This window comes from Spinacia oleracea, chromosome 4 (genome assembly GCF_020520425.1).
Source record: "Spinacia oleracea cultivar Varoflay chromosome 4, BTI_SOV_V1, whole genome shotgun sequence".
Lineage (NCBI taxonomy): Eukaryota > Viridiplantae > Streptophyta > Magnoliopsida > Caryophyllales > Amaranthaceae > Spinacia > Spinacia oleracea.
In genome coordinates this window covers 27,760,717-27,787,051 of record NC_079490.1, presented here as the reverse complement: position 1 = coordinate 27,787,051, position 26,335 = coordinate 27,760,717, and the positions used below count along the sequence as shown (strand labels likewise).

At 39.0% G+C, this 26,335-nt stretch overlaps 2 protein-coding genes and 1 long non-coding RNA gene across 4 annotated transcripts; 1 reads left to right on the top strand and 2 right to left on the bottom strand.

The window, feature by feature from the left end:
* Nucleotides 1-5,232: 5,232 nt before the first annotated feature.
* On the bottom strand, nucleotides 5,233-8,961 carry LOC130459166 (uncharacterized). The gene is made up of 5 exons (XR_008918354.1): nucleotides 8,094-8,961; nucleotides 6,653-6,811; nucleotides 6,033-6,567; nucleotides 5,842-5,949; nucleotides 5,233-5,767 (listed from the first exon to the last, which is right to left on the bottom strand). It is a non-coding gene; the product is annotated as an uncharacterized lncRNA (long non-coding RNA).
* A 9,528-nt stretch (nucleotides 8,962-18,489) lies between these two features.
* On the top strand, nucleotides 18,490-20,231 carry LOC130459658 (F-box/FBD/LRR-repeat protein At1g78750-like). Its single transcript, XM_056827145.1, has one exon. The coding sequence runs from the start codon at nucleotides 18,513-18,515 to the stop codon at nucleotides 20,007-20,009; it is 1,497 nt and encodes a 498-aa protein (XP_056683123.1). The 5' UTR covers nucleotides 18,490-18,512; the 3' UTR covers nucleotides 20,010-20,231.
* A 71-nt stretch (nucleotides 20,232-20,302) lies between these two features.
* On the bottom strand, nucleotides 20,303-23,046 carry LOC110802561 (sugar transporter ERD6-like 5). Of its 2 annotated transcripts, XM_022007989.2 has the most exons (14): nucleotides 22,937-23,041; nucleotides 22,781-22,846; nucleotides 22,611-22,686; nucleotides 22,464-22,528; nucleotides 22,285-22,377; nucleotides 22,117-22,197; nucleotides 21,915-21,999; nucleotides 21,693-21,736; nucleotides 21,554-21,616; nucleotides 21,389-21,448; nucleotides 21,244-21,297; nucleotides 21,079-21,138; nucleotides 20,857-20,971; nucleotides 20,303-20,770 (listed from the first exon to the last, which is right to left on the bottom strand). In XM_022007989.2, the coding sequence occupies exons 1-14, from the start codon at nucleotides 22,970-22,972 to the stop codon at nucleotides 20,646-20,648; spliced, it is 1,023 nt and encodes a 340-aa protein (XP_021863681.2). In that variant the 5' UTR covers nucleotides 22,973-23,041; the 3' UTR covers nucleotides 20,303-20,645. The 2 variants fall into 2 exon arrangements, with proteins under 2 accessions (XP_021863681.2, XP_056699762.1); XM_056843784.1 differs by lacking the exons at nucleotides 21,244-21,297; nucleotides 21,389-21,448; nucleotides 21,554-21,616 and having other exon boundaries at nucleotides 22,937-23,046.
* Between the last annotated feature and the right edge of the window lie 3,289 nt (nucleotides 23,047-26,335).

Sequence of the window (26,335 nt, the reverse complement as noted above, 5' to 3'; positions counted from 1 at the left end):
CTAGATAATGTCTTTTAGGAAACCATCATATTTCCAAAAAGGCAAGTTGGAGAAAAATGACCTCGAATGAACTTCGAGTCAAGCAACAAACAAATGTAGGATACTTAGGAGTCTTTGGAAAAGCTCCGCACTTAGAAGCCTTTGGAAGAGCTTTAGGAAGACTTTAGAAGTGCTTCAAGAGAATCCTAATACTCAAAGGACTTGAGTAATGTCTTTATAGACACTAACGTTTGATGTTCAATACCTAGGTAAATCGTATAAGAATAGAATTCAACCAAGATAGATACATAGATATCTTGAGGAATGAAAACTATGAAGACTTTGGAAAGTGCTTCAAAAACATACGACTTACAGGTTAGCTACGACGAATTAAAAATTTCCAAGTATGGCTTGAGGCCATACAAAATGGTTTGAGGCCATTTCATCCAAATTACCTTCATCTTAAAGAATCAAATCTATGATTTGGATTTGGTTGATTTGCACAAAGGGTTCACTCCCATTAGGTGCAAACATGTTTTCTAAACATACAACGTTGATTTGTATAAGGGGTTCACTCCCATTTGTTGCAAACATGTTTTCAAAACATACAAAGATGATATTGTATACACATACAAAAGAAAATCTAGATTGGTGGTTAAAGATTGTAAACAACTTCACGGTGTTGATAATGTTGAAATCTTTTTCACCAAGTCGGGATACTTGAACTATTTTGGATAAATCTAGCAATCGTTGCATATGGCAATATGGAAATTGGAAAACGAAACACCTTCCTCAATTGGACTTGTAGAAAGGAATTGTGTACATCACACAATGTAAAAGTTTTGGATGCTAGATAAAAGAGCAAGCTTAAGAAATCTATTTGTAGATTAAAGCATGCAAGTGGGAATCAGAACATATTTTTCAAAAGGCTATTGAGCAATCATGGCTTTATGAAAATATGGATAATCTTGTAGATGAGGAGTTTAGTGGGAGCTAAGTCAAGTTTATTGGTTCTATATATATATGAGATACATATCTCTCTATTGAAAATGACATTCAAATTCTAAATGGTTAGATTTGAAAGTATTTGTCAACATTAGAACCATGGCGAAACTTATAACATACTGGGTTAAAGATCTATTGGATAGGATCTAAAGCTTTGTTTGGATTCTGTAAAAGTAATTACTAAATCAAACACAATGGAGAGACTCAAAAGAGACTCTCAACCCATATGAGTAATTCTAAGTTATGAATGCTTTAACTAAGTATAAAGCTAGGCTGTTATCACTAAAGTTAAGCATGAAAGACCTTGAAGAGGTGCCTTCACCTTATGACACATGGCAATGCCAAGATTTTAGCAAGATTCAGTATCTCTTGAAACATAATAAAGCTAAAAGTTACATGGATAGATTTTAAAATGCGAATGGTTTTTGCATTACAATCAATCATGTATGATGTGATCGCCAAGATAACTCGTGAACATTGGATCATGACGAGATTATACCAATCTCTATTGATCTAGATCAAAGATCATTAGAACAATATCAAGAACATCAGTACATCTGGATATGTAGGATGAGCACTTGATAAGAGGAAGTGAAGATGAACTAAAGTTTTGATGCTACATGCATTTGCCTAAGCAAAAGTTGAATCTTGTTGTTAGGCAAACCACAAACTTACACGGGCAACTTGGCGTCGTGATTAAAAGGTGGTAACATAGGTTCTAAACCATATTTTATGCATGGGAAACTGAATCAATGATTAGTTTCCAAGTTCTCAGTTGAAAGATGTATCTCCCACATCTATGTGAACTGGTTGGAGTATTCCAAAAGGATGGCATCATTTGCAATTCTGCAAAATTGAAATGAATTCATTATTGCCTAAGAAGCAATGAAAGGGAATTGTTTTTAGTGGGAGTTCTTCAATGAACGCAGGTTGATCACAAGTCTGCTACTTGGATGATTTTCTATTTTAGATATGATTATCATTCGAAACAGAAACGAAAGACTAGATCATTCTATAAACCTATTCAAAGATCTTTTCATCTTACATCGAAAGGCTTTCGATAGAAAAGATGCTAAGAATAGCAAAGTATGATAAACTAAACCTCTGCATTGAATGAGACACAACATTCATATGCAGAAATGGAATCAAGTTTGAGTTCCATGAATGTTTTAAGTATTGGGTGAAAGGCCTATATCTGTAAAACATTAAATGCTTGATTTTGGGTTAGAGGCCCACAAATTGGTAAGCTTTTGGTTTAAACATTTATCATTTATGAAATCATATTTCATAGATCATTTAATCTTGGTTTAGTATTAAATGATAAGTCCATGTGATTCTAAACATTCAAATGGGATATCAAGATGGATTCTTCGACAAAGAAACACCCATAAGTGATCTTGAATATTGAAATCACAAAAGGATCCCTAATCCAGGTCATTGAAAGGTTGGACGACCAATGACTAATGAAGATTAGATTGCAAGTTAATTTATAGTTCTGTTTCTTGAACTAGATGTACTGGATGTCAGAAATCATTTGCATAGATACTTATTGGATCTTGTATCGGATGACCATGAGAACACTTTAAGAGATTAAAGTCATGTCATAAGTAGTTCTCATTAATGGTGATTAGAACCATTCCTCAGAACATGAGCGATTATGTCTGCTCGTTTGAGAATTAGTTCGCTTTGATGCTAGCTAAACGTCGCACCGTAAAAGGAGGCTATAAAAGCAGTTATTGGGCGTACTATGAATCAAAGTGAGTGTTCATAGATTGCAAGAATGGATCGTCCTCCTATCTTTGATAGGATATGGTGTTGTTGTGTAACAAGGCCTCTCGGAGAGTTAGATACTGTGAAAATGCATGGCCGTGCTCAGAATGGTTAAGGCTTAACCTTCTGTAATAGTTTAACAGTTGAGCTCTGTAATCCGAGAAACACTTCTGGACCTAATAAGGATGGCTTGGATCTTACCTTATGTTCAGCAAGTAACACTAAGAGACAAAGGAATGTGAATGCACACTTGTCTGAATGACAAGTGGGAGACTGAAGGAAATATGTCCTTCAACCAAGGTGCATTTAGTCTAATACCAAGGTTCAGATTAATTGCGAACAATTAATTTAGTGAGATCAAGTGATCGGAACAGCTAGCAGGAGCAATGCTTCCGATCAGTGAGTTCTAATGAATATTAAGCTCACAACTTACTCTTGACTTAACCTACAAGGTCACACCAATGGCACATAACAGATCACCGGATTAAATGAATCGGAAATTCATTTAATAGCTTTTTGGGAAATTAGTTCGGAAAACATAATTATACGATTTAACATTAGATCATGAAATCGTATATCGTGATTGCATATATTCGTAAGCTAGGCGAAATGAATAATCTTATCGTACGACAATGGATCGTCAAGTACGAAACGATAAATGAATTATCGAATGATAATTAATTAAAGCAAACACGAATGCAAGCCCACGAGCAAAGCGCAAGGAGCAAAGGCCCATGTCCTTGCTGCCTTGGTTGTGCATGCACGGAGAAGCAACAGCAACAGCAGCAGCGTGGCCCAGCCCACTGCGTGCTGTGTGCTGCCGCTTGTGTAGGGTCGTGGGCCTTACTGGCCGGTCGGGCTCTATGCTTGGCCGGTTGGCTTGGCTCACTTAATAGGTTATTGATATAACCTAGTCTATTATGTTTTCCTAAGGCAAATGTAACAAATCAGATTACACACGTCAAACCCTAAGGAAGAGAGAGAAACCCTAATTCTCTCTCAGCCTCCATGGATGTGTTCTTCCCAAAATCACAAACTCTTGATTGATTGTCTAAGCTACGGTTATCATGACGGATCTGATCGTGTCGGTGAACCAAGTAGAGGAACGACAAGTGGAGTTCTAAGTTCGTGTTCATTGACAGATTACTAGGGAAAATACGCTTCGAATGTGAGTTTGCTTAATCTGTGCTTTATACATGTTTCCTGGCTTTGGGGATTGTTTCCGCACATGTTATTATGTTTAACTGTATTCCCCTACATTTTTCAGACGCAAGTAAACGTCTAACCAGATTTACGCGCGACCTGATTCTAAAACTAAGTTTACTTAGGGAAGATAAGTAGGTAATCCTAAAATGGATTCGGTTTAAATAATCTGCAAATTTTTTAAAAAAAGAACATTCGCAAAGAGATTAAACATTAAAATTGAATAACTGAAATCATAAGTTTTATTATCTATGCAAGAATTTAAAGGCATTCCTATGACAAACTAAGAAGCACTTGTACTCCTAAATCTACATCACTAAAAGGGGAGTGTACGCTCGAACTCTATGGAATTCAGATCAGCACGGGCAGCCATCACCCTCATGTACACAACACGACTCTCCAAACGCCGCCAGGCCCTCTTTAAACGAAGTTGCTTATTCCTAAAGTTCATACTCTTCAAAACTATACGCATCCATGGGCGCCAACGGAGGGGGAGAGCAATAGCTTTGCGAAAATGAAGTTTGTACCAAAGCATAGGCCTCCCATTCTTCCGCACAAGAGGCACATGAGCATAAAAACTCAAAGCGCGGACCACATCCCTAGAAGCGCTCAAACGCATTATACGGGGCCGAACCATAAACCAATCCCTATGCCACGCCAAGACCAGCCTAGCCGCTCGGACTTCAGACTTGAAGTCAAACACGTCATCATCAGAGGTAGACATGATACAATCAATAGTAATGCAAGGATAAAGATTGATGGGCACCACGAACCCTTATTTATAGCTACGCCAAGGAACTATAGTCAGTTTGAAACAGATGCAGAATTTGTATTTCTGCAAAACAAGGAAATAAGAGCTGGAAAATTTCTAGCGCTCATATATAAGTGCTAGAAATTTCCAGGGCTCGGAGCCCATGCGCCATAATTTTCTGGCGCCTGTAGCTAGGTTGATTTCCAACAAACTCTCCCTGCTACACGGATTCCGATTCTCAATCCAATTCTTAATTCGGTTCAAACCGTGCTTTAATTCAGCTCTCCCGGGACAGTTAGGATTCAATTGATTTTCTAAGAATCTGTAATTATACTCAAAATCGATTTCTAAATAAAAGTTTCCCTTCGACTATAACTCTAAAAGCGTTGTTGACCCTAAAACTTGAAATGTGTCATTTCTTTTTTATGTGTTTTTTCTGTTTAAGTGAGTCGGTATACCTCCCAAGGGAAGAAGCAGAAAAATGACTTATTTTTCGCAAAATGGATTCACTGCACAGACCAACAGAAGCTAAGTACGTAAAATAATCAAAATTATGTACAAATTCTTAAAGCACAAATACCAACACGGAAAATACTACATGTTTAAGCAAATACATTTACATGGCCTACTAAGGGGGCCTACTAAACCCCGGAGGGATGGGATCGCCTCCTCATCTAGAGCATCTCGACTTGTACCCGCACCCTACGAGTCATGTAGTTCACCAATCAAGGCATCGAGCTAAGAAGATCCCCAACTCTGCGTCTGCGGCGCAGGCACCCACCCGGTGCTAAAAGGTTGCTAAAATGGTTGAGGCTGCCAACCGGCCTGGAATGGCTGAAATGCGGGAGCCTGTCAACCCATCTGCGACGTCGGCTCTCCGAACAGACCAGTATAGCTCCTCCTGGCCTCAGTCTTCGACCGCATAGGCCTCTGTCCTAACCCGACATCTGAAACACGGGGCCTCGCATGCGACCCAGAGGTACGGTCACCCTCAAAAGAGTGTCGGTCTCTCCGAGCAGTCCGTACCGTCTCCTGTGCACGAGCCTGTGGCGCTCTAGTCTGCAAAACACAGATGACAAGTCAGCACGCATATAGTCAACTGATGACTTAAACAAAATGGTCGGGCACACTACCTGAATCGAACCTTGATTGCGGCAAGAAAGAGTTGCACGAGTCGTGGACAACGTGGCCTACAGCCGGATAACCACCCTGACTACCTAGTTAACTATGCTAACAGGTGCCTGACAGGAAGAGAAACATCAGCAATCATACATAAAATAAAATACATAATAAGTATAGCTTCCAGACGGGCAAGAGTTTATACCACACGAACATTCGCATGAACTAGTGGGTGAATCCCCTCCTCATCAGGGACGGCAGGCACCTCCTCCGTCATCCTAGAACCATCCTCCCGTCACACAGTCAGGTGGCACCGAACCGTCATGAACAGTAGGCTCAGGATGCAACACAGATAAACTATTAGTCAAACACAGTAAGAAAAAGAAAACAAGTGCATATCAACACAATCTAAGAATACACGCACCTCAATCACCGGGGGAATCAAGATCCGGTCACGAACAAAATCTGAATAGTTGGCATCAACCATCGCCAGCTGTCCTCCAGGCACACCTCTCGCAGCACCGCCCGACGACTGGGAAGAATGCTCGTGTGGCGCAACATGCTAGTAGGCGGCGGGCGAGGCACCCGCACAAGACCCGTCGTCTGCCAAAGGACCAGCTCTCCTAAAAACTAGGATGGACCTCTAAGGCCCTGGTACAGAATCCGACCCATTGGGTCTGTCGTCGAACCTCCGCCAACTCCTCCGTCTCGCCCAGCCGTTCCCAACAAGACCAACCCACCTGTTTGCAGAATTAACAAGAAACAGACAGGTCAAGTAACTCGCATAACACGAGACAATATGAAAAGAAAACTAACTACACTTACCACGTTAGGGTGCGCAGTCATGATCATATCCCTGAATCTCGTCATCGTGGGCCATTTCTTCAAGTTCCAGGCACCACCCCAATAGTTAGCCACGGGGTAACCCCCGTCCATTCTGCCGGACCGAGGAACAAAAAACGGCAAACGCTCAAAGGCCCAAAGCTGCAAAAAGAGCAATAACAGTAAAAAAAAAAGGGTGAAGTAAATAACTGATCAAGGTAGAGACTATGTCGTTTACTAGTCTCTCCTAATCAAACAATACCTAAACTAACCACTAAACACAAGTAAAGCGGCAAGTAAGGGTCGAAATCCACAAGGATTAAGGTGCGCTAATTTATGCTAATCGAACAACAAGCTAGGTCGAAACGAGTTGGAAAGTCAACTAACCAACTAAAACTAAATAAACTAAACTAACTACCACCAAAGATAAACGAGCTAGGGAATGAGGATCAAACGCCAACATATCATGATACAAGCATAAGAGGATCAAAACTAGGGACGATAATGCATAAACACTACATGAGAGAGATATTGGTTCAATTATGGATTCCAAACATCTCCCGATGTGAATCCTTTCTTAAAATGACAAAATGCGGACTCCCATCCTACACTCTATCACTCTTAGGTAAATTAAACATCAACCAACAAATAGTCAACGCAAAGTCACGATCCCTTGATTTTCCAAGGTCAACTACCTCAAGTTACAATGCTACACATAAGTGATCAATTCATATGCAACAAAGCTTAAGTATACTCAATCATGGAATAATTTAATCATGCAAAATCTCTAATTTCGAACTCAAATCCCCAAATCAATCATGGTTGAGTTTTCACCCAAACCCTTACCAATAAACTACTCCATAATCATAAAAATATGAAATTTAACGAAATTAACAACTACAAACATGATTCTAAACAATAATAACAACTAATCTAAACATGAATCATTAAACTAAGCAAAAATAATTAAACTAATTAAAATAATAAATAAAGTAGGCAAAAATGAAGAAATAAATGAAGAGAGAGATAGAAGTTTCTCATTGATTGATTGTTGGTTATTCAAACTAAATTGTCACACTTGAATTCAAAAGCCCCAATTTTTCATTGATTTTCCTCACTTTATCTCTCTAAAAGAACTAAGCATAAACCCTAAAAAAAATGAGAGAAAACTAAATATTTACATCCTCCCCCTAATTTCTCCAAATTTATATTTTATACTCCCCTTCTAAAAATGAAAATAAAAGAAACTAAGTAAAAAGAACAATTAAATAAAATAAAAAGGAAGAGATAAGACCAGAAAACAAAAGAGGAAGAAATGGAAAAAAAAGGAAAAAGACAAAGAAGCAAAAAAATAGAATAAAAAGAAAAGGAAAAGAGCATAAAATAAAATAAAAAAGGGAATCTTAGAAAATGTAGGAAATCAAAATCCCCCAAAATGCCAGACCCTTATTTCTTCGTCTCCAATGATGCTCCCCTGCTCCGCATTTCGCTGCTCTCAAAAATGGGTTAATCCCCTCCGCTTCACACAACAACGGCCATCATCAACGACCATCATCATCAACCATCTTCGGCATCGATCTTGGTCAATCCCCATCGATCAGACCGTCAATTTTCCATCATCATCAGCCATCAACGACGCATCATCCTCGTCCAATTCAACAACGACCATCAATCATCACCCACAATCATCGTCGTTCATCAATCACCCTCTACCACAACCGTTAATCGAGATTGTACGGTGGAAAATCGAGCGGCCAACAACCACGAGCCACGTGACTTCATTAATTCGATCCGTACACCCAATTTGAGCGGTGAAATGTTCGGTCGAACTTTAATGGAGGTTCGGACGAACCCGTTTCTAGTTTGGGCGAACACACAGTGGGTTCGGCCGGACCCGGCCTTGTCAGGAACTTAAAAATTCGGGTTCGGTCGAACTTGAATACGGTTCGACCAAACTTCAGTACTCTGTTTTTACTTTGTTTTGTGACTGCTATTTTGGGCTATTTTGGCCCTGGTTGTTGCGTTTGATTGCTGATGGTGTGAATTGATGGCTGCGCTCTGTTGTCTGTGGTGGTGTGGTGTTGGTAGTGTTGGTGGTGGTAGGAAGGTGGCTGCGTTGGTGTAAGGAGTTGGAGTGAGGTTGTTGGGCTGGTTTAGCGTTGATGAAGAAAGGGAAGTGTTGGTATGGGAGAATTGGTGAAAGTATGAGTGGTGTAGGTTAGGGTGTATGAGTGGTGCAGGATAAACAATGGTGTGCACAATGGTTTGGTTTGTCACTAGAAGGCAGCAATCAACAGCTTAAGACCCATGTGACAAAGCTCAAACTTCATTCCTCTCATTACTTGACAAAGTAATACAATTTATCCCGGCCTTGAACTTGTACACCGATATTCCATACAATGTGCACCTACAAGATTAAAAACAAAGACGAGAGGAGAATCACGAAATAAAAATGAAAAACGAAAATAAATAAATAAATAATAATAATAATAATAATAATAATAATAATAATAATAATAATAATAATTACAAAAAACTCTCAAAGGGGCGATTATGGGGGAATAGGGTTTCCACGATCGTAGGTTCCACGATCTTTTACGACGGCGAGGGTCGCAGGAGTTTTCCGGGAGAGCGTGGTCGGCGGTTTCCGGGCAGCGTGAGGGTGGTTTTGGTGCAGTTCGCAGGAGGTTTTGGTGCAGTTCGCAGTGGGTTTACGGTTCAGTTTTCAGGCGACTTACAGGGTTTTTGGGTGCAGTTTTCAGGCGAATATCGTCCGTGGGTGGTTGTACGTCTCTGGTGTTGCGGCGGTTTTGTCGGTTCAGTGGCAACGTGGATGGTTTCTTAGTCGTTTCAAGCGAGTTGTTGATAATTTCGGGCGACATTCACGCTATTACGTGGAGTGTGTTTGGTGTTTTGGGTTCGCTGGTGGTGTGGGGTTCTGGCCGGCTGCTTCCTTTGTCCGACGACCTTGGAAGAGCTTCCAGTTTCCGGTGGCAACAACGGAGGGCTCTACGGTTCATTTCGGCTGCGAGTTTGTTCTAGAATTGCGTGGAATTTTGGTTGGTTCGTTGCTGCGTTTGGTTGTTCCTTTTTTCCGGCAGTTTCAGTCACCAGTAGTTTCAGTCAGTTGGTTTGGCAGTGTTTCAGTTGGTTTGGCAGTGTTTGGCAGTGTTTGGAATTTCGGTGACTGTGTTTGAGGCCGTGTAGGTGTAGTTGTTTGGTGTGGTGGTCATTGCGTTCCAGCAGTTTGGCAGTTTCGGTGAGTTCCGTTTCAGATACAGTGCGGTTGAAGTGCTTTGATATGGCGGCTTCTGTGGAGAAGTTTCATTGCCCTTTTCTGGGACTTAGCGGGTGCCAGGATGGAGGTGGGCGTGGTTTGGTGAGGAGTTCTCTGCTCACTCACTTACGGGATCGTCACTGTTGCTTTGGTGTGCGGGATGCTACCCGTCATTCCCTTACTACCAATTTGCAGGTTTTTACTTCGGCTGAGGTGACCTTTCGTCGTATGGGAATTTGGCTATGTGGAGATTGTTTCAAGACTCATACTCATCGTACTAGGTGTCGACATGGCTGTGGTTCTAGTACTGTTTTTGTGGACCCTCCTGATTCTGGGGATGGTATTCCCCGTTTTATTCTCTATGGTATTCAAAAACCCCTAGCTCCTACTTCCGAGCTGCCTTCTTCTGATGCGCCTCGGGAACATCATTTTTCTTTTGATGTTGCTCTTCTAGACTCTTTGTTGTCTAAGCGGTTGCGTTCTGTGAAATCCATCCCTCCCAAATGTCGTTTGGGTTTTTCGCGGGTTCTGAAAGGGGCGCTTGATAAGGTGATTTGCAGATCAGATGACATCGCTTGTTGGGTTCAGTTGCTCGTGTTACCTCTTTGTGTCCTCACGACTTTTTCTCCGCGGAGTAATCGTGAGTGTTCATCCGGTGTTAGGCGTCGTCGTCAGGAAGAGAGTATCACCGCTCCTATTCGTTCTTGGGGTGTGCCTGGTGGTTCTGAGCAGCTTGTTATGGACACATTGACTAGCGTGTCTCCCCCTCTATTGGATGTTGACGACGACCATGATTTGGCGGAGCGTAATATTAAGCAATGCAAGAGAAAAATTTCTGACGGTCACTACACGGCTGCCGTTAGAGTTCTTTCGTCCTCAGGTCTTGCCCCTTACAATGATGCTACTCTTGCTGATTTGCAAGCTAAGCACCCTTCAGTTCCGGAACCTACCTTTCCGGATATCCCAGTTGATCATCACCTTACTGCTTCCTCCGCTGTTGTGATGGAGCAGATTAGGGGCTTTCCGCGTGGTACTTCGTGCGGTAGAGATGGCTTGCGTGCTCAACACCTTTTGGATTGCTTGGGTGGTGCTGCTGTAGCTGTTTCTGATGAGTTGGTGGACTCTATCACTCAGGTAGTTAATCTCTTTCTTGCTGGAAAGTGTCCTGCTGAGCTTGGTGGATATATTGCTAGTGCTCCTCTTACGCCACTTGTTAAGCCGGGTGGTGGTATTCGGCCTATTGCTGTGGGCACTATTTGGAGGCGTCTTGTTTCTAAGGTTGGGGCTGCTATGATTGGTCCGCGTTTAGGGAACTACTTTGGGGGGCTTCAGTTTGGAGTTGGGGTTCCAGCAGGTGGTGAGGCTATTCTCCATGCTGTCAATCGTTTGGTTGAGGCTCGTGGGGCCGATGTTGGCCTCTCTATGTTATTGGTGGATTTTCAGAATGCATTCAATTTGGTTGATCGTTCGGCTTTGTTGCGTGAGGTTCGGCTACATTGTCCTGCTCTTTCGCGTTGGGTTGAATTCTGCTACTCTTCTCCAGCACGGTTGTATTATGGGGAGCATACCTTGTGGTCTTGTCAAGGTGTGCAGCAAGGGGATCCTCTCGGCCCTTTGCTATTTTCTTTGGTTCTACATCCATTGGTGTGTCGAATCAAGGACTCTTTTGATCTATCTCTGCAGGCGTGGTACTTGGATGATGGCACTATCGTTGGTGACACTTTGGTGGTTGGAAAGGTCTTGGAGTTGATTTTGGAGGAGGGTCCTCATTTAGGTCTCCATGTTAATGTTGAGAAGACAGAGGTTTTCTGGCCTTCGGAGGACCCACGCAGTCGTCTAGAGGGTGTCTTTCCTACTGATATTGCTCGTCCCGCGCTTGGTGTTAAGTTGCTTGGTGGTCCAGTCAGTACGGATTCCTCTTTTTGTAAGGAGTTGGTTTCGCGACGGGTGTCGAAGACTGTTGTGTTGATGGATGCTGTAGCTAAGCTTAATGATCCCCAGTGTGAGTTGTTGCTTCTTCGTGCGTGCACTGGAGTTTCTAAACTCTATTTTGCTATGCGCACTTGTCCACCTCATCTTTTTGAAGCGGCCCAAGTTTCTTTTGATGTGGCTCTTCGGGCTTCTTTAGAGCGTATCGTGACTGCTTCGGGACCTGGGTTCGGTGGCTGGCAATGGCGTCTTGCTACCTTGCCTTATTCGTATGGAGGATTGGGTGTTTATTCAGCTGGTGATGTTCGGCATTATGCTTTTCTTGCATCCCGTTTGCAGTCTTCTGGTTTGCAGGATTCGCTTCTTCGGCTTTCAGGTGTTGATGGTCCGGGGTCGGCCTTTGATGATGCTCTTGGTCTTTTCAATAGGACCGTGGAGAGCGACCTTATGAGTAGCCCTAGTGAAATCGCTGCCCCCACTCTCATGAAGAAATTGGCAGACATATATTTCACGAAGGTTACTGCTGATGCGGTATCCGCCTACTCCTTATCTTCGCGTCATGTTGCCCTTTGGAAATCCCAGCAGGGGGATCACTCCTCAGCTTGGTTGCGGGCAGTCCCCATCTCGGGTTTAGGCCAGACTATGAACGGTAAGACTTATCGTTCGGTTCTTTGCTATCGGTTGGGTATTCCGTTGTTCTCTGATTCGACGCCGTGTTCTGCTTGCTCTCGGGTTTTCGATGGGGATATTTATGGGGATCATGCCGTGTCTTGTGCTGGGATCGTGGGTATCAAACATCGACATAATGTTGTTCGTGATACCCTTTTGGATATTTGCTACCGGTCGGGGATTTCTGCTCGAAAGGAGGTTGATGTTGGGCTGACTAGTGAGAGTGATGGAGCTCTTCGTCCTGCAGATATATTGCTTTATTCTTGGGATGGCGGTGTAGATGTGTGTGTTGACTTGACTGGGTCTTCACCTATGACGCAATCTGGGTTGTCAGACTTCGTTCCGGGTCGGGTTGTGGCGGTTGCTGCGCAGCGGAAGCAGGTTAAGTATGCGGCACGTTGTAGGGCTTTGGGTTACGGTTTCTTTCCTTTTTCATTCTCTTCTTTTGGGGAGTTAGAGAAAGGGGCTGTTTCGTTGCTGAAGCGGGTCCAGACGTACTCCAGGGCTCAAGACATAGGGGCACGGGCAGCTGCCCACATTTTCAGCAGGATCGGGTTCGCCATAGCTAGAGGAGTGGGGGCCCAGATTGTATCTCGGCTCCCCACCAACTTCTTGTAGTTTACTTGATCTTTGTAGCTTGTTAAGCTTGTAACGTTTTGGTGGTTTCCCATAATAATAATAATAATAATAATAATAATAATAATAATAAGTAAATAGAAAAATTATAACGAAAACTAAAATAATTAAACTATAAATTATCGAAACAAAGAAAAATAAATAAATTAAGAAAAGAAGACCTAAAAACTAATAAAAATACTAATTACACAAAAATAAGTTATAAATGATTCAAAATAAGAAATTAAGCAAAATAAAGACTAAAAATACTAAAAATAGAATAAAACGACTCAAATGATGCCTAAATCACTACCCTATGAGTGACATAAATGTCACTCATCAATAACCCATCTATTTAGCATTCCTAAAAGTAGATGAGGCACGTACCTCAATAAGCCGCGGCACAACGCACAGAGAAATGGGCCTCATGGGCCTATCCGGACCATCAAGAACCCTCACGGCCACACTTGTTTGACCAATCAAGTTCGCATAAGCTGGCTCACCCCAGAAGAACGAACTCATCTCAGATAGATTCCGCACAAACAGAATCAGCCAGGGGTCAACCCTTTCAGAACGGTTCGACAAGATCGTCGAACTCAGGAACAAAATGCGACCATATAACCTCGCAGAAGCACCAGAAAGGCGACCCTCCACCAAAACTGATACCCACAAGGAGTAAGACATCGCCTTCCCTCCATACTTTGTCACCTCAACGGCCAACTCCTCGCTGATAAACTCCCTAACCGTCTTCGACGACGGCAACTCCCCATCCCTAGGGAGAAAGATCGAAGTACCCGTAAAGGAGAAACCCGTAAGGGCATTATAGTCCTCAGGAGTAATAGTCATTTCCCCCAAGTGAAAGTGAAAAGTGTTGGTGCCTTGGTGGTATCCCACCACCACTCCAAGATCAACCTCAAGAACTGCCTAGATGCGTCAGGGCGCACCACCTTCCTAAAAACATGCACGGTCTGATACAATGGGCATTCTCCACTACCCTCTGTGTCCGCTCGTCTAGCTCATCCAAGCACTGCGAGAACACGGACCCACCGTAAAGCCGACAAGCAGTATACGACCCAGCTCTACCGGCCCGGACCCGAGATACCACGTGATCTCCTAGATCGTGGTGCAGATCAACCCCATCAAACTCAAGTGGGCCCAACCAAGTCGGCTCCTCCTCCAAGTCAGACTCACCCTCTCCTTCAGCCTCTAACGGAGGGGTCGAAGGACTACTTGTAGCCCTCTGCGAATCCCGAATGGCTCGATGAGTAGGCTCACGCCTCATCGGACGAGAAGGAACTATACGTGGATGTACCACATAGTTCGAAATATCCTCTTCCTCAGAAGAGGATGTAGGATCACCTGACATGCTAAATTTCGCAAGAGAAACACGAAAACTGTAAGGCACCATATCTTAAACCCAACAATGCAAGCAAGTAACGTTCTAAAATTTTGAGCACATCAAACTAGTGGTATCAAACAATTTTGTTCCCTAAGTATGAACATATTACTAAGTTCAAGATTAGTAATGAATTCATACCTACAAAATTGACCACAATAAACAAACTCCGAATATCAAATTCATGCATTTTTTATCATTCATAGACCATGTAAATCACAAGCAACACACCAAGAACACCTACATTGTGCCCCAATATCAATTCATAGGTACACTTGGGGGCTAATTTTGAGCAAGCTCAAAATTACCCAAAATTAATGCACTTGCAAAAATTAACATGCCTAGGCACTTATACATGTTATAAACATCACATGTAAGCAAACAATTGCAAGAAATTGGGGCAAAATCAAGAAACCCCAATTCAATTTGAGCATGAAATTCTATACGAATTTTACTCAAAATCAAGCCAAACCTCAAGTTAAATCCGAAATTACTTATATATATGTGATCTAGGATGACTTGGGAACAATTTTGGTGAAGCAAGCAAGAAAAATCGAAGAAAATTAGCAAAGGAACTTGAGAAAAAACTTGCGAAAAACAAGAAATAGCAGCAGTGTAGGAAATCGAATGGTTTTTGCCAATGAAAAATAAGATTTCTAATTTGCTTTTGATTTAAAAAAATCGAGTGCCACGTAGATAATTAATTAGGTGCCACAAAGATATTTTAATTAATTAATTACAAACATATACAACTCCATCCAAAATAAAACACTCTAATAATTAAATAAATAAATCTAAAATAAAATTCATCCAAAATCAAACACTAATCTAAAATAAAATTTAATCCAAAATCAAACATTAATCCAATATTAGAGCGCCACATAGGAAATCTAATGGTTTCGGCCAATGAAAAATAAGATTTCGAAATTATTTTTGAATTAAAAATGTCGAGTGCCATGTAGATAACTAATTAGGTGCCACGAAGATTTTTATTAATTAATTATTAATATTACGCATATACAATTTCATCCAAAATCAAACACTAATCTAAAATGAAATTCAATCCAAAATAAAAAAATAATCTAATAAAATATATACGATATTTATTTTAAAATTATAAATTAAATATTAGAAGAATTATATACTTCTTCATCAATGAGAACCATGTCTAGACTAATTAAACTATTTTGTTTGTGGAAGTTCACCACTCAATCAAGCGCGAAACACAAATTTTTATTTTCCAATCGTTCCTACTGTAATTTAAATCATGGATCAAAGAAGTAGCCATTGATAACATGTATGGAGTGTTAGTTTGTCAATTGATCCTTAGCGAAAATCCAATCGAAAACAGGACGCTTGGAAGACGTAATAGAAGTGAAAACGCTCAACTAAAACTTGGGGCACGCCAAGTCGTCAAGTAAGATGGTGGAAGATAAAGAAAAATAATAATAAGCGACCTATCTAGGTAAATCTGTATACACGTACTTCATTACAAAAGTAATTTAATCTGTTATCAAATTAAATCATAATCTAAATTGCACTATACTACTACGAAGTACAGAGTCAAAAGATGGTACAGAACCTATTGAGCATGTGTTTATTGCGTATGGAGATGGTATGGCTAAGCTTCCTGTTAAGCAGGCGTCGCGAATGCTCTAGCGATATAATCTGTATGGTTTCTTACGATCCTTTCTTACTACCTTCGTCTATAGTTGTTAGTTGATTTAATTCCTATGTTCAGTCTTTTCCTTAACATGACTTAACCCGTGTATTTGTTCCACAAATATTACAACTTGAAAATTTTAAAACACAAAACCAAGCAAGAACAGATCCTAATGACACTAATTCGTAGTTTTGAAGTATAGAAACCATATTATATATGAAATATACCTCCATATCTCTTTCAATTTACGAAACTCCAGAACATCAAGATTTATGGGAAAATTTGTCAAATACAACCTAATAAAGTTCTCTATTTGTCAATTACAACCTCAAATTATTTATTTTGCCAATTACAACCTTAAACTTATACATCTATTTTAAATTACAACCCGAAGTTATTTTCCGGCAAAAATTACCCGAAGATGATGTCATAATGTTATTAAAAAAATTACATAATTTCTATAAAATAATTAAATCGATAAATAAGAATTAAAACAAAATATAAAATAATCGATTTTTTTTTTATAGATATTATGTACTTCGTATTGTTTTTTTAATAACGTTGTGACATTATTTTCCGGTGATTCTTGTCGGAAAATGGTTTCGGGCTGTAATTTAAAATAGATGTACAAGTTTAAGATTGTAATTGGCAAAATTAGAAATTTGAGTTTGTAATTTGCAAATAGAGAACTTTATTAGGTTGTATTTGGCAAATTATATATCTTGGTTGATGGTGAAGATTAATTTTACATGTATAAAATAAATAAAAATAAAAGATATAAATGGTTCATAAAACAATTTTTAAGAAATATATGAGTTATAATGTGTGATACCAATACTTACCTAAAAATTGTTTTACCATGGAAGATGTAACGACTATAGCAAAAGGTTTAGTGAAATCACCAAGTTGGTTTTTTTGTTGCGAATATTTAGCAAATTAAACAGTTGCTCCAAATTTTTAACTTGGCTCGTTGTCCTCTGTGATGATTTAGAAAAGAAAATTAAATAAATAATAACACCATAAAAAATATATTTAATTAACTCTTTAGAAGAAGAAAAAAAATGTGTACCATTGGTCTTCTATTTCGATAGAATCTCCAACTTCATTCACAACTATACCAACGACATCTTAAAAGAGAGAAAAAAAACAACAAAAGAAAAAAAGACAAAAATTCTTTTAGCAAAATTGTTACACAATAACTCAAATAAACTTATAACAAACTGATTCAAGTGTTGTAATTGTACACAATCAAATCGATGCATTGGATCAAAACTATATCCCCAACGGCCCTAACAACGGTATTTTGAAAAAACTGTATCATTTTCTTGTTGTCGCTGACAATACGATATTGTTCCTTATTGGGTTGGACCAAAAAATATTTGATTGTGTAGATTTTCCCCAAAATTAATTTTGGACGAAAGTGTTGGACACTTTTTTTTAATTGAGGCATGCACTGCAGTTACATGATAACATTATAAGTTAATTTACGAAGTTTATTTTAAAATCATAAAGTAAATATTAGAAGAATTATATACCTCTTCATCGATGAGGACCATGTCCAAAGTAATTAAACTATTTTGTTTGCGGAAGTTCGCCACATCAATTAAGCGCGAGACACAGACGTTTATTTTCCAATCGTTCCTACTGTAATTTAAATCATGGATCAAAGAAGTAGCCATTAATTACCAAACTTAAAAGTGAAAGATGCGATTGTGTACGAGTTATGAATTGAACAACACGATAAATTTATAGGACATAATCAATTATAAATTTGAATATGATTAGAATTTTCAATTCCTATCTTGAAGAGTTATAGTGCATTAGTATTAGTATGTAACTTGAAATCATTATTTGAATGATGTTATGTTATTACTTAGGTCTCTAGTGTTGATAGTACGTTTTATGAATGATAAAAAAAATTAAAAAAAATGAGAGAAACATTGTTGAGCCATCTTTGCCCATTATTAGAGTAAGGATAATGTAATTAGGAAATAACATATATCATAAGAATGTTTTAGAGTAGTTTCCTAAAGGGCCTAGGTCACTGACCTAATTACTTTGTGTGATGATATGTACAACAAGCAAATATAAAACGCAAACGCCGATGATAACGGATAATAACTAAGTTAATAATTAGAATTGGACTACAATTCTGATACTGGTACGTTAATCCTAGAATTTAAGTTAGCTTTGAACTCCTACGTATTACTAGTAGTACTCCGTATACTATATATTTGGGTCATTCATGAATACAATCTGAAAATTTAAGCGTTAATAATAATAATCTTGTCATACGTTGTTGTTTTCTATAAGCATGAAGATGAACAACAATGTGACAGGGCGAGAAGTCGACATGTTGAGTTCACTCCCAGATGATATCCTGACCAAAATACTCTCTTGTCTCCCTATCAATTCCGCTGCTGCTACTTCCGTTCTATCCACCAGATGGCGTCACCTCTGGACCGGAGTCACCAGCTTTGTAGTCTTGTACGAAACCGGCAAAGACGCCCACGACAACGACATCCTTTTTTTACAAAAACTCGTAAAGCTGACCTCTTTGAAACTGCATAACTTTCATATTGAATTGAAATCTGTATCTATTTATTGGAGACCAAATATAAGAGATCAAATGTCATTCTTCCATGAACTTTGCCGTCGAGATGTGGAGAACATCAATATTATCTGCCCCGGTGAGAACTATAGTTTCTTTCTTTGGGTGCCGGACTTTCTATTTAAAACCAAATCTCTGGTGAGTTTAAGTTTGTGTTTCGTGAGTATTATGGTTGATATGATTGAAAACGTAGATATTCAACTTCCTAATTTGAAGAAACTTCATTTGAACCATCTTTCGCACATCCCTCCTTGGTTGGAAACTCTGTGCAGGTGTAGCCCTGTGTTGGAAGTTTTAGATTTAAAGTTTATATTAATGGACCATAGTATTATTGATACAGATTTTGTTTATGTTGCGAATATATTTGGTACCAATTTGAAGTCATTGAGGATAGAGACTCATCATAACTACTACAACTTAAGTACACATCGCAACAAATTCTTGATTGATGCACCCAAATTGGAATACCTGACTGTAGTTGATGGCTATTCATGTTATTACTTGACCCAAATTCCAACTACATTACTGGAAGCATCAGTTGATTTGACCACAACTACAAGTGCGTATGCAATGGTAGTTGGAGAAGATGATGATTATCGTCAAGACATGGCCAAGTTTGTTAGAAGAATGTGTAATGTTAGTAACAGACTTGACTTAAGACTAAAGAGAAACTCGAATATAATGGGTTACCTTGTAAATCATGGACTTATGTTTGGTAATCTAGCAACTCTTATATTGGATTTGGAAGAGATTGGTCTGATTGTGTGGAAGGATTTGCTACTTTGTTTGCAATGTTTTCCCAACTTAAAGAATCTTGTGGTGACACATTGGCTACATGATGTTGCTCCAGTGGAGAACATAAGTTGGTATGCACCAAGTGATAAACCAGCAGATTGTTTGGTGAATAAACTCAAGAGAATAGATATACTTGGATTGTTTGGGTTAACTTATGAGCTTTGTTTAATAGAGTACCTTCTAAGCAATGCAACTGTTTTAGAAGAAGTTTACATAGGAGTTGATATCCTAGATGTCGATGAATCTGAAGAAGCTCGACTAAGTAGGGGATGGCATTTTTGTAAGTCCTTGTTCGACCTTCCAAGGGTATCTTCAACTTGTCAGATTACGTTTAGAACTGTTGATATGTTAGCATTAAGTAATGACTACAAACATGGAATTCTTGGATATCGATCAACAAGTTAACAACCTAGCTTGATTGACCATTGCCACTTTATTTCTTTTCTACATGTATAAGTATTATCAATGTTAGCATTAATGTTTCTACATCTCAGTTGATTTTTTTTATAAGTTTCCATAATTTCCAACAGAAGCTATGTAGATCTCATGTTTGCTTTTCTCCTCTGTTTTAATATTTTTCTTTAATCTTCTTAGGTTGACTATAACACATACATACTACATAGTACGTAGTAGCTACAAAAATTAGGTTTGATTTTCTTATACTAAGTGGACAGTAGAAAAGAGAATTACTTGTGTCTTTGAGTTGGAATTTCTTTTATTTCCAAATAGCATTACCTACGAATTTACAATAACTTTCTCCGTATTTTTTATTTTGACATAAGTTCAACCTACATTAATTCAAACGGAGACTGCAAAGTAGTACATGAACAACAACAAACTATTAGGGCCATTTACGACCCTTACAAGTTACAAAAAACAAACTAGTAATCTCTTCTCTTGATCTTTGTCAACTCATGGTACGCAATGACTGAGCTATTTGGACACACGCTTCATCACCATCAGGTTGCGTATACCATGTGAGCAATACATTATCCAATATAACTGAACACCAGTTAAGCATCATTATTCATTATTCATTATTCATTGCCAAGCATTACTCATTGTCATATGAACTTCTTCGAGTGTCCTTCCTTTTGTCTCCGGCACCAATTTCGCCACAAATATTAGTGTAAACACACAAACACCCGCCATTACAAAAAATGTCCCTAAGATAGATAATGCCACACGATATTACTATTGTATGAATATGTTGTTCAAAGGGGAAAAACAAACAATATGACTTCAAATTTACCTGAAGAACTCCATTCCATAGAGAAGTTAAAAGCATACGAAACAATCCACGATGATAGACTCGATACTACAGCAGCAATACTGCCTGCTGACCCTTTTATGTTCAAGGGGTATATCTGAAAGTAATATCCACTTTTTTAATTAATCTCATTTAACTAATTAATTAATTAAACCATGCATTGAACCTTTAGAGAGATTAAAAACTGCAATTAAGTAGTCATACCTCTGAAATAATAATACAAGTTCCTCCCCCTACGCCAATTGGATAAAAAGCAACATACATCTGCACAAGCAAATTTTGTTTATTCAGACTACTAATATAAGGTAACAGAGATTGTATCTGCGCGTTAAAGATATAACAACATCAGTGAGTTTATGTTTGTTTTACCAATATGCCAATTAGAGCAATACAAGGACTGAAACCACCCAGGAAATGATGCTCCTGATTCAACAACAAACACATAATAGAATTAATCATTAAGGATTTAATTAAGGTGCACCTCAGAGAAATTATTGCAAGGAAAAATGCATACCTTAAACAGAAATGCGACCCCTGTCAGAGAGCAACCTAAGAAAATACCAGCTGCTGAAATCTGCAAGTTATAATCTCATTATTTCTCACAGATTATCTCATGACCTTACTGTATCTAATTTATTTATGATCAAAACTCTAACTACTTGATAAATATTTCACTAACCATAATAAGAGGACGCCTCCCACATTTATCCATCAGAATTACACCCAAAACCACACTTGGAAGCTGCATATACGAACACAGATTAACATCAGTTACTACTACTTTGATAATCACCTGAGATTAATTAAAAGTCAAGTACCTGGAAAAAGGCCACTGCTGCAGTTCCCACTTTAACTGGAAAGCCTGATCAACACCAAAAGAAATTCCGTCTCGGATGCTCAATCCAATCCCATATTTATCTTCCTACTTCTAAGCAGGACAGAGGTTTAAAACGAATGGTAAAACTAAAATGAAAATATTGAGAAACAAATATTATTGGAAGTTAGTTAGTAAAATAAGGAGCTAATAAGTGTGAACTGACCCGCTGATTCGAATATAGAGCCGGCGTAGAACATGATCCCATTTAAACCAACAAGGCCGCCTAGTGCTGACAGACCGATTCCCACCTAAACTCGTGCATATTAACCTCAATTAAATAATGAATAATAATAATTAGCAGTTAGATAAACACATGCGCGCACTTTATACAAGTTCATGATCGATTTGTTAGAAGCTAAACTTACTGTGTGTGCATAAGCATATTTCCTCTGAAACAGTTGTAGGGTGCTAACTTTTTCTATTTGATCAAGGGTTTCAGCAGAGTCCTTCAGAATAAGGAGAAACAATAAATCGTATCATACACCAAATATTTCAAAGTAAACATTTGATCTTTAGACCCTAAAATCTATTACCCTTATATCAGCTGCTTCCTGAGAGATGTCAACAAAACCTCCCCTAAAACACTGCAAGGCTGCTTCAAACTCCTTATTTTTACCCATCATCATCTGTTGTAAGAGTATGTTCAATCATCATTTCAGCATCAATTAATTAATGTTAAGCAGCAAAGAAAATTGGAATTAACATGCATTACCAGCCATCTAGGAGATTCTGGAATGAAGAGTACACCGACTATCTGTACAAGATTCGGAATCATTCCTGGTACATAAGGTTTTCATCATCAGAGAAATTTTAGACTGAAAGAACTGAAGTAAGGTACATCAAGAAACAATTAAATTACCAATAAGAGCTAAAGTACGCCAAGACGTGATTAGTCCTATGAGAAAGGCTGCTGATGCTCCGACTGTTATCATTAACTGAAATAGGATATGTAAGTAGCGAGGAATAAGAATTCAATTTATTCCGTATGTTAGATGTAGACACCCAACTTATTTCAGTATTGATAATTACCACATGGAGAATCACAAACCCTCCTCTGAAATTTTTGGGTGTAAATTCTGCTACATATACTGGAATCTGAAATAGCATATGATGCATAAATTGCTAACTTTACTTAACTTTGATGTATGATAAAAAAAAATTGAAAATGCAAAATTCCAAGCTTACAACAAAGCTGGAAACGCCCCCAGTAAAACCCAACATCCATCTACCCAGGTTGAGCAGCCTTGTACCCTTTCACCAGGATAATAAATTGTTGAAATCAGACCAGACCCATTCTTATATGTTTCCAAATATTGACACGCTTCTATCATCAAAATAATAAAACCTTAATTATTTCCATGTTCATTAAATTTCCAGCAACTTTGTGAAATATAAAACCTTGATAATAATTAGAATTTAATCGTTCTTTAATAAATTAATCGTCTCAATTTGCAAAACTACTTCCTAGTATGAAAACATACTTTTTTCACCCTTAAAATCAATAAAAATCGACACTTTAAACCTTTTTATAAATCTGAAAATATAATTGATCATAATTAAATTAATCACCTAATTATGCTAATGAATTGACCCTTTAGGTCTAGGTTAAAACCCTAACTTTAATTCTCCAATAAAATCAATTTAACACCATAAAAATCAAGTCTTTATTAAATAAACGAATCTGAAAATTCATACTTTAATAATTAAAATACGCCACAAGAATTAAAAATTGTAAATCATCACAATACGGTGTTCCCAACCGATTCCCAGCTTTTTAATTATTCAAAACAATAATAATAATAATATAATTTGAAATACGGAATTGAAATAAAATAGGTAAGGGAAAATAGAATTATACCAATCCGGCCTATAGCACGGAACAACAACGAATTAAATGTGATTGGGCGAAAAATGGAATGAACGAACAAGAACAACACACACACACAACTCGTGTGTGTGCGCGCGCGGACGAAGGACGAGGCAACAACAGGCGCGGCACAGCAGCGCGGCACAAGGGCGAGTGCGCGGGCTGGGCGCGAGCAAGAGAGAGGGAGCGTGTGCGCGTGTGGCTGGGCGAGAGGGGCAGCACAGCAGCGACGCACACAACAACAACAACACACGTACCAGCACTTGCGTGCTGCGCTGCGCGAGGGCGCGAGGGCGAGAGGGCGACGAGGTGTGGGCAACGAAGGGCGAGGCTCGACGAGCAGCGTGCTCGGTCGAGTGCGGGTGAGGGAGCCGGGCACAAGGAGAGAGAAAAGAGGAGTGTTGGGCAAGTAAAGGAAGAGGGGTTTAATGAAAAATAAGGGGATCATTTAATGAGGAGAGTCCTATTTATAGGCTCCCAAATCCCTAGTGGGCTAGACTTAGAAATTTGATATTGGACTTAGCAATTAAATGATTGGGCTAGATTTAGAGTTTAGAATTAAATTCTTTTGATTGGGCTCATTTAATAAAACGAGTTGGACTTTTATTTAAAAACTCAAACCTTTAAAATTACTTGCGACCCATTAAATTTCACGACTCGAAAATTAACTTCGTTTCATAATTAATTAAAATAATAAATATTCTAATTAATTAAAATACATTTAAATAATATTTAAATGCAAAATAATTTCTAAAAATCATAAAATGCTTTATAAATATAATAAAATATATTTATAATTATTATAAAAATACGAGGTATTACAACCCCGAATGCACATTTTTGAGGATTGAACCTCATATTCTATTGTCTGAGCATGTCGAAGAATTTTCAAAGTATTGTTGTATGCTCATGTCGTTCCTTGGATTTGACGATCATATCGTCGATATATACCTCGATTTCTCTGTGAATCATGTCGATCATAATGGTTGTGGATATTCTTTGATATTTAGCCCCTGCGTTCTTCAGTTCGAACAGCATAACTGTGTAGCAATATGTACCCCACTGAGTGATGAAGGTTGTTTTCTCCATATCCTCCTTTGCCATGCGAATCTGATTGTAGCCTGCATACCCGTCCATAAAAGAGAGTAAGGCATGATTTGTTGTGTTGTCGACCAGAATGTCGATGTGTGGCAGTGGAAAATTGTCTTTAGGGCTAGCCTTGTTAAGATCTCTGTAATCAATGCACATTAGGACCTTGCCGTCTTTCTTCGGAACTGGGACAATTTGCAATCCATTCTGGATATTTGGATTCTCGAATAAACTCGGCCTCTAGCTGCTTAGAGACCTCTTCTTGAATTTTGAGGGAAACATCCGGTTTCATGCGACGGAGTTTCTGCTTGATGGGCTTTGACCCTGGAATAAGGGGAATTGTATGTTGACCGATGCTTGGATCAACCCCTGGCATATCATGATAGGACCATGCGAAGACGTCTATGTACTCTGAAAGTAGCTTGATAAGATCATCCCGCTCTGCTTGAGATAGAGTCAAACCAATCTGAACTAGTTTTGGATCACTGCTGTTAGAAAGGTTAACCTTTTCTATTTCCTCAATTATGGCCGTCCTGTTTTCATGATTTTCGATAGCTTTTAAGATTTCAAGGTCAGTTTTTTTAGAAACAAAGCTGTTTGTATTACGAATGTGTTTTGAATTTGGACTTGAAGAGTAGGAGGAAATTGAAGTATTATTGAAATTAACAATCATTACATCGACATCTTTAACTTGAAGTTCAGCCTCTAAAGGCACTTGATTGATGCAATACTCTGGCCCTAGAGTCTTAAACTCATCACTAGACTCAGATTCAGACTCATGCTCTGACTCGGACTCGCTCATCATAGATCCTTCCCCCACAGTAATCTTGAACATTTTGCCATTTGGAGCAGTAATCTTGAGGGACTTCCTCCAGCTATTGACCATATTCTCAGTAGGAGCGATAAGCTTAGACGGGTCAAAATTTTCGATTTGAGTGATCATTTGGACCATAGTATATTCAGAGATGATTGGTGCTACTTGGCCAAACAAGAGACCAAATGTTGATGAGTCAAGGCATTCAGGGGAAACCTTGTTTTGTATTGGAGGGGCATCTTCGAGGAAGTGGCAGTCTTGAAAGATTTCGAACCCGTGGCAGAGGATCCCTTTTAAAGTATCATAGAAAGGCTCTGGAAAGTCAAAGTATAGGTCATCCTCTCCTTCTTTTATGAATTGCATGTTGAGTGTACGTTGATGGGGACATATTTTGAATTGGTCATTACCGGCTCGACGGGCCCTTAGCTTGGCCTCTTGTTGCTTGGTGTGATGCTTAGTTGGCTTGTATCCCAGAACAAAGCAATTAGTCTGACCGTGAGTCTTGAAAGGAGATTCGGTATGTGGTGGAAGAGTGGTGCCCAACAAGCGCCCACGTTTGATCATTATATGCCTTGCCATATAATTCATTTTGGACTCGATGGCTCCTACTTCAGCACTGAACCTCCAAAGTTCTTCGTCATTGTCATCATGTTCTATTAATATCAGAGCTTTGTCAGCTATCTTGGTCCTTGGTTGGGATGCATTTAGAGTAATGATATTTCCCTGGACCTCCATTCAAACTTTCTATTGGAGTGAAGATGGTACAGCTTTGAGGTCGTGGATCCAAGGTCTTCCCAAAAGAAGATTGAAACTT

What these genes read in the sequence shown, in the direction of transcription:
- LOC130459658 (XM_056827145.1), top strand. Translation starts at nt 18,513, where the DNA reads ATGAAGATGAACAACAATGTGACAGGGCGAGAAGTCGACATGTTGAGT.
- LOC110802561 (XM_022007989.2), bottom strand. Translation starts at nt 22,972, where the DNA reads ATGTTGGGTTTTACTGGGGGCGTTTCCAGCTTTGTT. An exon ending in GGAGGCGTCCTCTTATTATG is followed by an intron (nt 21,449 to 21,553) that starts GTTAGTGAAATA and finishes TATAACTTGCAG; the next exon opens with ATTTCAGCAGCTGGTATTTT. An exon ending in TATGGAATGGAGTTCTTCAG is followed by an intron (nt 20,771 to 20,856) that starts GTAAATTTGAAG and finishes TATCTATCTTAG; the next exon opens with GGACATTTTTTGTAATGGCG.